This window comes from Crocodylus siamensis, chromosome 4, assembly GCF_052110815.1.
Source record: "Crocodylus siamensis isolate JL-2025a chromosome 4, ASM5211081v1, whole genome shotgun sequence".
Lineage (NCBI taxonomy): Eukaryota > Metazoa > Chordata > Crocodylia > Crocodylidae > Crocodylus > Crocodylus siamensis.
Window position 1 is genome coordinate 47,293,208 of NC_143398.1, and position 11,054 is coordinate 47,304,261.

Genomic DNA, 11,054 nt, shown 5'->3' on the forward strand with positions numbered 1-11,054 from the left:
ACCCATATATAACACAATAGGGTGCTTTCACAGATGCTTTGTGTGTTCATAGGCACCCCAGTAGCTTGTTAGTGTAGGGCAGTGATTCTTAACCAAGGTGACAAAGGGTGTTATTCAATGTTAGCATTGTTAGATGTTTTAAATAGGAATCCATAGTATTAAAAACATTCTGACATGTTGTGGTCTGAGTTCTTTGCAACATAAAAATTGTTCTATTACTTTTCCACAGTCAAAAAAACAAGTAAAAATTAGGAGTCACCTTTTTTGGAAGGGTGCCCTGAGTCAAAATAGTTAAGAGCCACTGGTGTAGAGGCCTTCACTCTAATTTCTGTGTAGTGAGACAGGGCATGAAATCTGCAGTCAGAGAGATCCGGTGGCTGTAGCACATCATGCAACTGCAAGGAGGCCAGCCTTGAAAATAGGATAGAATGGCACCTGTGGAAAAGCAAGAGAGCTGCCCTGTTCGGTGAGTTTGGGTTAGGAGAATTCACCTCCCAAACCCTACCACTGCACCGTCCTGGGTCACTATGGTGCTATGTAAATGGAATGGATGTTGCTGTTAGAGAGGGGCCTTATACCTGTGACACATCTGATTTTCTGTTCAGATGCCCAATCACCAATTTTAAGTAATTTATAATTTTTTTCCCCCAGCCAATTGTCTTGATTTTACAAATGCCTCACAATGAGGGGGATTTACATGCTCTTTTCAAGAGTCAGCAGCTTTTTAGTTAGTGATTTGTTTAAAATAAACAAATGATCATACGGTAAGAATTATTTTAAAGGAAGGTACTTGTAACTAACCCCTCTGAGTCTCACAGTACTGAGACAGCCCTTGAAGAGCTCTGGCTTAAACTGTAAAAAAAAAAATTTGTCTTTGGCCAAAAAAACAAATGTGAACCCATTTACCTCAACCTGATCCTATGGGTAATCTGGTCTTTGGCCTAAGCAGCATAGTTTAGTATACTATATTTTGGTTTCAGACTTTCTGTCACGGGATGAAGTCCTGTTCCCGTTAAGTTCAGTTGGGGCAGTATTTCAGCTATGTTAAGTCTGTTAGAATTTGGTGTCTAAATGCTGCCAACATCTGGAAATCATACAGAGCCTTTCATGTTGATGGGCACATACCTATACCTAAGCCAAGGAATGCTGTTATGCCTTCCGAAGGAAGCTCCTATACCTATTTGCAGCAATGCATAATGAATAGGACCTGACCTTATGTAAAGGTTGAACTGAAGTCTTCCTTCCATAGCAAGAAAACAAACAGCAGAACCCATCTCCACACAGGCTCAAGAGACAGACTGAGAGGAATAGTCAATTTGCTTGTTCTCTGCTGAAAGAGTGATACCTGGCTGACAGCTGCATGACTCTGAGATGGTGTAAGCTATCAGGTATCCACCTTTTTTTTTGTGGAAAATCACACAGAGCAACCAGAGCACGAAACAACTTGAAACCTAATCCAGATCACGGTTATTACAGATTAGTGTTCTAGACATGCTGCATTATATGGCCAAGATTTACTAGTTACTGTGCCCCATCCATGAGTTAAAATAGCATACAAAGCAAGGAGAAGAACATATGGACAGCAGTATAAGAAGTGTATATAGGAGGAAAGGCAGAATTCAAAGCATGCTTTAAAAATGAGCACTATTTATATTCGCTAGGGATTTGGTCTTGTAGTTTTTTTGTCTCAGCAGAATGTATATAATGGAATGCATTTTATACATTATCAGATGTTGCATAAACGCCCAGATAGTTAACTTGCAGATACTTCAGTCATGCCAATGTGAACACTTGTGTGTTGAGATGAAAAGCAACGCTCTGTAGGTGCTAGTCTTGTATTTAAGAGACGCGAGTTTGATTCTTTGCTCTGTAACCGACTTCCCATGTGACCTCAGGCAAGTTATCTAGAGTGAGGTCTTCTCAGGTATTCAGGTGTTGCGATACATATGCATTAAGCACCTGGCTATGGGCACCTAGAATCCTCAGCAGTAAATTAAATACCCAGGTTCTAGCTGGGATGAGGCCAAGTGAAGCAGTGCCCACTTGGAAAAGTCTTAGCAGAGGTACAGCCCCCGCACTCAATAGTGTATCTGGGAGGAAAACAAATAGGAATAGCCCCCAGAGTATCTGTGCCATGGGGCTGTTGCAGGCAGTGCATGGTGAACCTGTCCTGCAGCTTCAGCAGCCCAAATCCAAGCCCATGGTGCTATAGCAGGAGCTGCAGCAGTAATAGCTGCCACCAGAGTGCAAGGAACCAGGGCAGACAAGCCTCTGCTGCCTCCTCCTCCTCCCTCCACTCTAAAGTGGTTAGCATAGTCTTTTTCCCCTTGCCCTAGACACTGAAGGAGCCTGCTACACCTCTGGCAAAACTAAATATGTTGATTCAGATTAACAAAGTAAATAACCAGAAGTCTGAGTTGGTTACTGTCCTGCCAGTGAAAAGTAGAAACATTTTAGTAAAATGTTGCAGCAAAATAACTTTAAAAATGTTTCATACTTCACAATTTGTCCCCAAAATCATTTTGACAGAGAACACCTGGCTAACTGGATTGGAGAGGGCTGTCTCCAAAGAGCGGGCAGAGGATTGTCAGAGAATGGATTACAGCTTCTGGACTGTGGTGGCCTTGTTTCTTTTTGCCTCACGATCTTGTTTGGCTTGAAGTCCCTGTAAATTTGGTTGGCTGAATTTGCTAGAATCTGAGATTTCTTGGATCAATTAGCTATAATCCCATTAGGGAATCTTAGTTGGTTATACAGATAAAGATGTATAGCAAAGGCCAGATAATAATCTCCATCATGTCAGTGTAAATTTGGCCTGAATTGCTCCTTTTTTGTAACTGTGCATTTAAGTCAGAATATGGCTCTGTGTCTTTAAGGCTGGGTAACACTTTTGTCTTAGCATTATGTTCACTGAAGTGGATCACGCCTTCTTATTCTGTTGGTCAGCAGGAGATATGAGCAAGGAGGGGAACTATGTGAATTCATCACTCCCCAGAAATGACCTTCTTTGTTTAAGATTATCCGACTGATCACATTTCATCAGGAGCTCAGATGCCTACCAGAATGACAGCCGTGGGCAGCAGACTGCCCTGTCTAGAAAACTGGACCTCTAAAATCTTTTGAATCCCAAACATGTCTGCCACAACTGGAAAAATAAGAAAATAAAGTCTATTCCAACATTCTGCTGATGAAAGCTCTGGAGAACTGAATCTACCCCTCCAATGCCTTAGGGAAAACAGAAGAGACAGTATGAGTCAATCAAAAGCCATTTTCCTAGTACTAGGGAACTACTTAATTCAGAGTTTTGTGGGTTTTTTGGGAACCACGAGAAATGGTGTTGTCCACAATCGCCAGGAAATATTGCACTGGCCGCAATTGCCTGGGAAATCAACCTAACCCCCCCAGGGTATTATTCATATAATACGCTGATTTAGAATGTCCCCAGTGCTTACCACAATAAGAAGACAACGTGACAATCCCTGCAGCCATAGATCACGTGACTGAGAGTTACTGTCTGCTAGCGACAGAGACTAAGTGGAAGGCACCAGTCAGTGAAGTGAAAATGTTTCTCAGCACCATCTTTTAATAAGTTAAATGCAATGCTGCAGTTTGAAGATGAGTAAAAAGAAGATGTAAGTGCCTCTCTGCCAATCAGCAGCGAGGGGCAGGGCCACCAGGAAATGCCTCCAAATCGGCTCTTCGTGCTGTAACCAAGCTATAAAATTGCTTTGTCTCACTGCGAGTTAAGTAGACCTCCTACCTATTACATAGAAAGGTAAAATGTCTCAAAAAACTTCCTTACCTTTAAATGCTTTCCTACATGCCCAGCCTTGCTGCTGTTGTGCACACACTTGAAACAATCAAGATTACACTTGCCTTAGCAGTACCCAGCTTTTTCTCTTTTTAGTTGAGGCCACTTACCAATGTGTCGTTGGCTTCCTTGTTTTGTTCCATGTGCTGCATAGGATGACTGTCTTAGAGTGTCACGTTTTTTCCCCTTCTTCCTTTCTAGCAATTTTTTTCCCTTTTCCTGGATTTGATGAATTGTTACAATGACTTCTTCACTTCCTCTAGGTTTCAAGCTGTACTCACCTTGTAACAGCACCACACTAGCATCCAAAGGGTACGTTGAATATCTGGGCAAATTCCATATACCCAGTAATGTTCCATGTGCTGGTCCTTTACCTCCAGGGCTGAGAAAGTGAGAGGCCAGAGTTATGTATCTTCTATTTCCCAAGTAAATCCATATGGTTTATCTGCAGTGCTGAACACCCTCTAGTGCTGACTCCTCAGTGAAACTTCCCATCTCTTTGTTTCAGAGAAGCTCAGTGGAGTTGCCTATGGATAACTGGTCTGCTTATGGATAATTGGTCAGGAATGTATGTCAAGGAGAAAGGTTATGGGATAAAAAACATCAGTAATATTAAGTCAGATACTGTAACTCTAAGCAGAAATTGGCCAAGCCTAGAGCCATGTAACCAATCCCCTCCTCCTTTGATGTACAAATTCAGCTTTGCAAAACCAAACCCACTGTAATTTGAATAATGCTACCTTATTTTACATCTTTTGTTGCTTGACTCTGAGTTCTGAGTGATCTGATGTTGGAGAATCATTCTGCCTCTAGTCTTCTCCAGCAACAAAAAGTCTGAGATTCTGAAATTAACTTGCTGTCTTTTCCCTTCCCATTCAGCAGAGATATGCTCCTTGCCTGAATATGATCTAGTCTTTGTAAATTATGTTTTGCTTACTCTTTCCCTCATATTGCTGCCCTATTCTTTAAAATCCTCCCTCTCTCTTAAATCTTTTCAATTTCCATTCCAGGTTCTGTAGGGACAGCGGGTCGGGTTTGTAACCAAACCTCCCGAGGGATGGACAGCTGCGAGGTGATGTGCTGTGGAAGAGGGTATGACACTACACGCATCAGCAGGATGACCAAATGTGAGTGTAAATTCCAGTGGTGCTGTGCTGTGCACTGCCAAGACTGCCTGGAAGTGGTAGATGTACACACATGCAAAGCACCGCAAAGTGCTGGATGGATTGCTCATACATGACCGTACAGGGCAACAGGCACTCAAAGCGTAGGCACTAGACCTTTCTGTTCTTCACAGGGAACATTTCCGAGACATTTGATACTGTTAAACACTTATCACCTGTCTCCTCCAGTGCAGGAAAGTTGCTAAATAATTATTATAAGTTATATTGTATTTGATGTACATTTCTATGGTCATCACTCTTTGTTGCTTAATTCTGTTGATAAAAACCATACAATTCTGAATGAAAGACCTTATAGCTACCCATATAATTAACCAACGAAACTCATTGGCACAAGACATGCTTGAGGGCAAGAGCATGGGAAGGCTCAAAAAGAAAAAAAAGAAAGGATAAAAGAAGAGAGACATGCATAAGAACATCAACAGCCAAATGAGAGAGGACAGCATCTCCTACACCTTCAAAGCATGAAGTGTGTCATGACCTGATCCAATTCCTGTGTAAAAGAAAATCTTGAGTAATTTTTTTAGAAGCAACATTGTCCATCCCTGCCCTCAAATGGGAAATCTTCTCTCTTGTGAATAGCTTTGGGCTAGTTCTGTCTTCTACTGCTACTTCCGCCAAAGCCAACATGCTGCATATTAATTCCACAGCAGAAGTTAAGTCATGATGAAAACCACAGCATATTCCATTAAACCGTTATATTTTCTGTTGCTTTAAAGAGTTAAGGTGATTTTTTTAAGTTGCAATTTCATTTAACAGAATTAGCTGCATAAATCTGTCTTAAAAGCTTTTTCTAAAAATAAACTACTAGGTTGAACCACTGGTTTTTCCACTAGAAATTGCAGCCCAAAGATATGAAGGGAAGACATTTGTTTCTCAGGGCCCTGCCAACTGATTTTTATCTGAGTAGATCTGTCAGATTTAGAAAATCGTTGTTCACCTGTCTTTGGAGAAAGGACATTGTGGTATCCTGGGGATAAGTGCTCATATATTTTTCCCTGTTATTGGAAAACTGTGAAAACATTTGTAAAAAAACTTTGATGAGACAGAATTATTTTATCTTGCTTCAACTATAATGCCTTTCCCTATTGTAGGGAATCTATTTAAAACTTTGATTAAATATTGTTAAAGAGAGACTCTCAGCTCAGATGTGGGTGGGCCCTGAAGTAGATTTTTTTAAGCTAGGTTCTTTACAAGCTTACAACTGTAACAAAAGTCTTACACTAGTCCTTTGTGGGGTCTTTGGGTTAGCTTTACTTGATGAGGCATGGGCCTGGTTCAGCACAAAACAATGCCATTTTGGGATATGTAGTCCCACAGGGAACTCTAGTGTCTGTACATAGTAGGGGGGTGTCCTAGACTGAGAGTGTAAGGAACAGCTTTCCTTCAGAAGAGGAAACCAAGACCTGAACTGGGCCTTGCTGCCAAGAAGTTTAGGGAATCACCCTAGAAAAAATCCTGAAAAGCAGCAAGAAATCCAGAGGGAGACAAGCTAAATCAGTGGTTCTCAATATTTTCAGGATCTGGGCACCCCGCCACAACTTTTCTGAATGTGGCAGCATTCCCAGTTGAGAGCCACCGCTGTGCTCAGCTTATCTCAGTGGTTCACAACCAAGTGCCACTGTTGTCAGGTAAAACCGCCTTGTGTACCTGCTGCACAGTGACACTGGGAAGGGCTACAGCATAGCGGTGCACTAGGCCTGTGTGAAGTGGCAAGCATTAGATTCAGCTTCAGATTCGGCTGATTCAGAGGAACAGTGATTGGATTCGGTGATTCAGATCACTGTCCCAATTAAATTTGGCCAAATCGGATCTGAAGATTCAGCGCTGCTTCGGAGATTTGGCCACGGACTAAACAGGCAGCAGTCCTCAACGCTGGACACAGCTGCCTCCAGCTGGTAAGTCTGTTGTGGTGGGCAGAGGGGGGAGGGAAGGCGTGTGGGCGGGGGCAGATCAACGCCCGCACAGTGAGGGAGGGATTGAGGCTGGGGCTGGGACAAGCTGCCCAGCCGGGGTGAGGAGGTGCAGGACTTGGGCAGGTGTGGGAGGCCACTGCGTGCCGCCCATCTGGGAAGGCATGGGAGCGGGTGTGTGCTCCCAGATGTGCGCGGGGCAGACTGGGTCGCGTTGTGCTCCAGAAAGCTAGCTTGTCCAGCAGCTCTTGCCACTGTTCCCGCCACTGGTCTGGAAGGGCATGGGGCAGGGACATGCGCCCCAGGATCTGCACAAGGTGGGCACAAGGCAGATGGTACCGGGAGCAGGGGCTATGCCTCCCCACTGCTAGCCCAGCCAGCGTGGGGCCGGCGCAAGGCTGAGTCCCTATGATGCAGTGTCAGGAGCCAGCCCAGCCTCCCCACGCCTCATGGATGAACAGCGGTTTTGCCCCAGCTGGGCAAGCGACAGCAGGGCATAAGGGGGTATGTGCCACTTGAAAACTCACTGTACCCCCCCATAGTCCCTGGTTTGCCGCCCTCCCCACCCTGATCCAGAGGCACATGCCCTCCCCCCCCCCCCCCGGCATGCCACCGTTCACCCAGCCAGGCCAAAGCCACTGCTCATCCAGGTGTGGGGAGCGTTCTCAAGGACTGCTGCCTCTTTAGTTTATGGCTGAATCTCCAAACTGGCACCAAATGTTTTCCAAATCAATTCAGATGCTTCCAATTCAATTCAGAGCTTTTAATGGATCTCCTGATTCGATTCAGATTTGGCTGCAAAATCTCCTCTGAATTGAATCAGCTACCAAAGCTTTGCACAGCCCTATTGTACACACCCCTTGGAGTAGGGATCTCTGATCAGACTAAAGCAAGCAGGAGAGCTTTAGGCCTTCCCCGTCTGACCCTGCATGGTGTCTCCCAGAAACAGAGATGCAGGAGGTGGTCCACGCAGGGAGGGGAACAGCACAACCCAGCTCTCCCAAGTGCTTTAGATTGATCAAAGAGCCCTAATGCAGCAGGAGTGCATGCATGCTACAACCCTGCCTCTGGGGCAGTTTTACTTGGTTACTGTCTCCATGGCAGCAGCACCTGTATCATTTCACCCCTAAAGGGGTCCTTCTTCATCCTGGTTGAGAAACACCAAGCTAAACCGAAGGGTGGAAAGAGCAAAATAGGAGAAATTTCAAACAATGTGATAGAAAATGGAAAGTTTCTGTATGAAGAAGGATTGAAAAGTCTTGGGTTGTATTAGTTTGCAAAAGGACAGCAATAAAAGAAAGGACAGGATAGAACAATGATATTAGAGAAATAACATACAAATACATGTTTATCCTTCTGCACTATTCAAGAATAAGGTTGGGTTTGCATTCAATGACATTGAAAAGCAACTGCATCAAAACTGAAAAGGAAGCTTAAAAATTAACTGCCATAATTCAAATACACAACTGATTGCCACTGAGGTCAAAAATGTAGCAGGATTAAAGAAAGATATTTATTTAGATAAAAACATCCTGGGTTGTATAAGAAAGGATTAAATTAATGATTGAAATTAGAGAGATAAACCTTTGGATTGGAGGGCATAACTGAACCATTCCTTCATTTGGGAAGAAACATACCCTGTTAGCATGTTATTGTAAAATTGTCCATTATAGGGTTTTGTGGATCTTCATCTGTAGCGTTTGGTGCAGACTCCTGTCAGAGACCATGGCAGCAAACTAGGTTTGATCCTGTGTAGAAATTCCTAAGAGAAAGAACTGAAGAGACCTTTCTCTACTCTGCCTCTGTATTAAATCACTGCTCTGCTAACATTGTGCTTTTTTTTTGTCCCCTGTTGTAATCACACCCAAGATTGTTTTTGATACTGGAATTTATTCCATATTATAAATCTTTGTCTCTCAGTGATCTTCAGAATTGTTAAAAATACTCAAATGATTTCTTGTAATGCTTATAAACCTATTTGTTTAAGGCTTAGAAAACAAAACTGTTCTTTGAGTTAACTGATTTGAAATTGCTTTCCTATATGCAAATATTTTATTTTTGTGTAAATAAACTTTTTAAAATTCATTATTCACCATACACAAGCAGTTCTTTTATTTACATGCTCTGAATAATAACATCTCTTTTCTTCATTTAGGTTGTGAAAACTTTTCTCGAAGTAGTTTTGTTACATTAATGCTACCTACTGAAGAGCAAATTTCTGCTATGTTTAGTTCATCAATAACCACTATTCTTGTGACATGTACTGGCTTCATGCTGAAAACTCTAGATTGAATAGACTATTATATATAATAATGAACTGATGTTTAGAGGTGGATTCCATAAAGAATATGTTTTAGTGTTTTCGGCAAAAAATAAAATCCCCATCCAGCCTGGATAATGACATGATGTAAACTTAACTTAATGAAGATCAGTGTAATATTGTGAGCATTTAAAAGAGATTTCGATGTTTGTATTCCAAGTATCATGACTGAATCAGAGAATATTTGTAAACTGAGAGAAAATTTCCCTTGGATAATCCATGGATTCCGTTTAACAACATCATTTCAGTTTGTAAACAACAGTTTACAATGTTCAGAAAACAAAAATAGTATCACTGCTGCAAATGAACTTATTTCAGATAGTGACACGAATGATAATGCCCATAGCATTAATCTCAGTTTAAATGCATAGGGCGATTAATACACCAGGAAATAAACCTGCCTGAATTTAACAACCCCATCTGTAAATGTTTTGGGATCATCATATTACAGGTGGAGAACTTACTCTGCCAGAACAAACAACAGGAAATATAGAGCAAAACCATGAACATTCAGCAGGCTCATATAAACTCTAGCAACTCTCTCATATATAAAATGTAGACTTAAAATTAATCTTTGTTACTAAGGTCATCAGTTTACTACACAAGAACTAATCTAAAATAACTAATTGTCAATATGAGCTATTCTTTTTGTTTTTTCTTTTATGAAGATAGTAACTTGACTTGACTAAATGCTTTAAAAACCCTGTGAAACCATTCCCAGGCATGGATCTGAGATTCCTGCTACAATACATGACTAAGACTGTTCTTATGCAGCATTAGCAATTCTCAGTGCATTTTAAAAAGTTCAGGCATTTTTCAGCCTGCCCATATTTAGGGGGTGATATTAGAAACTTCAGTAATTAGCAGTAAGAATTATTCCTCTGTATTAAAATAGAAATGTGACAGAGGCGTAATTAGCTAGTGAATCTCCATTCCCCTCTGTGCTGAATACAACCAGAGTCAGAAACAACAGATGTGCTATTGCTCACAACCAGATATTGACACTTAGCACTTTTTATCTGAGAATCTCGTAGGGCTTTGGCATATTAAGTCTCCCCATTTTCCTATGAGAGTTTAACGCATAGATTCTCAACCCCTGGCCCATTGGCCAGATCCAGCACTATGAAGTGCTGTCATCCACTGTGTGGGGCTCCCCATGAGCCCAAGAATTTTAAAGTGGGAATGGGGGGAGAGGTGGCAGCTAAGTGCTACTCCCCTGCTGTTAAATTTCTGGACCCAGGGGAGCCCCATGGGTTGTGGAACCCTAATATGGGTTCTCAGGAAAAGAGCTGTATTTCATACCGTGTGTGACGCATGATTGCCGAGTTTGCTAAGTGTCTGCCTGTATTTTCATTGTGGGTGCATGAAAAATAGTACAATTGATCTTATTTTGGCTGTAAATATTTCTCCCTCGAGGAGAAACGCACCAACATTTTGGCTTTTCTGGGAAGAGTTTTGGTAACATAAAAATTATTGAGATAGGCACCTCATTGACACACTGCTAATTAAAGACTAACGTCAAGAGTTCACAGGTATGAGAAATCCTGATGATGGCAGTCAGAAATCCATGGTGCCCTTCAAGATCAATCAGCCTGAAGCAGGAAGGCTGCACAGCAGCTGCACTGTGCTGCAGATAAATATTAAAAAGCAGGATACTTTACATTTGTCTCATTGGTTTGCTGTTTTGACAAATAGGGAAATACCTGGGTTCACATACCTATGGACCCAGGTATTGGAGGTTGTCCATCAAGAACAATTCAGGAGAAGGAAATGAAGTCATTCTGCAAGGGTATTGAACATATTTACCCTATATTTATTCATGAAGAACT

The 11,054-nt window shown here is 42.0% G+C and overlaps 1 protein-coding gene across 2 annotated transcripts in view; it reads left to right on the forward strand.

Annotated features, from left to right (window-relative positions):
• WNT2 (Wnt family member 2) overlaps positions 1 to 8,976 on the forward strand; it is a 34,892-nt gene extending 25,916 nt beyond the window's left edge. Inside the window, exons 5-6 of one of the 2 annotated variants that reach the window (XM_090042225.1) lie at positions 4,075 to 4,123; positions 4,822 to 4,975. In XM_090042225.1, coding sequence (XP_089898351.1) covers positions 4,075 to 4,123; positions 4,822 to 4,852 — 80 coding nt within the window. In that variant the 3' untranslated portion in view covers positions 4,853 to 4,975. Of the gene's footprint in view, positions 1 to 4,074; positions 4,124 to 4,821 lie in introns of both variants that reach the window. The other variant, XM_090042223.1, reaches the window with a different exon arrangement.
• Positions 8,977 to 11,054: the final 2,078 nt, after the last annotated feature.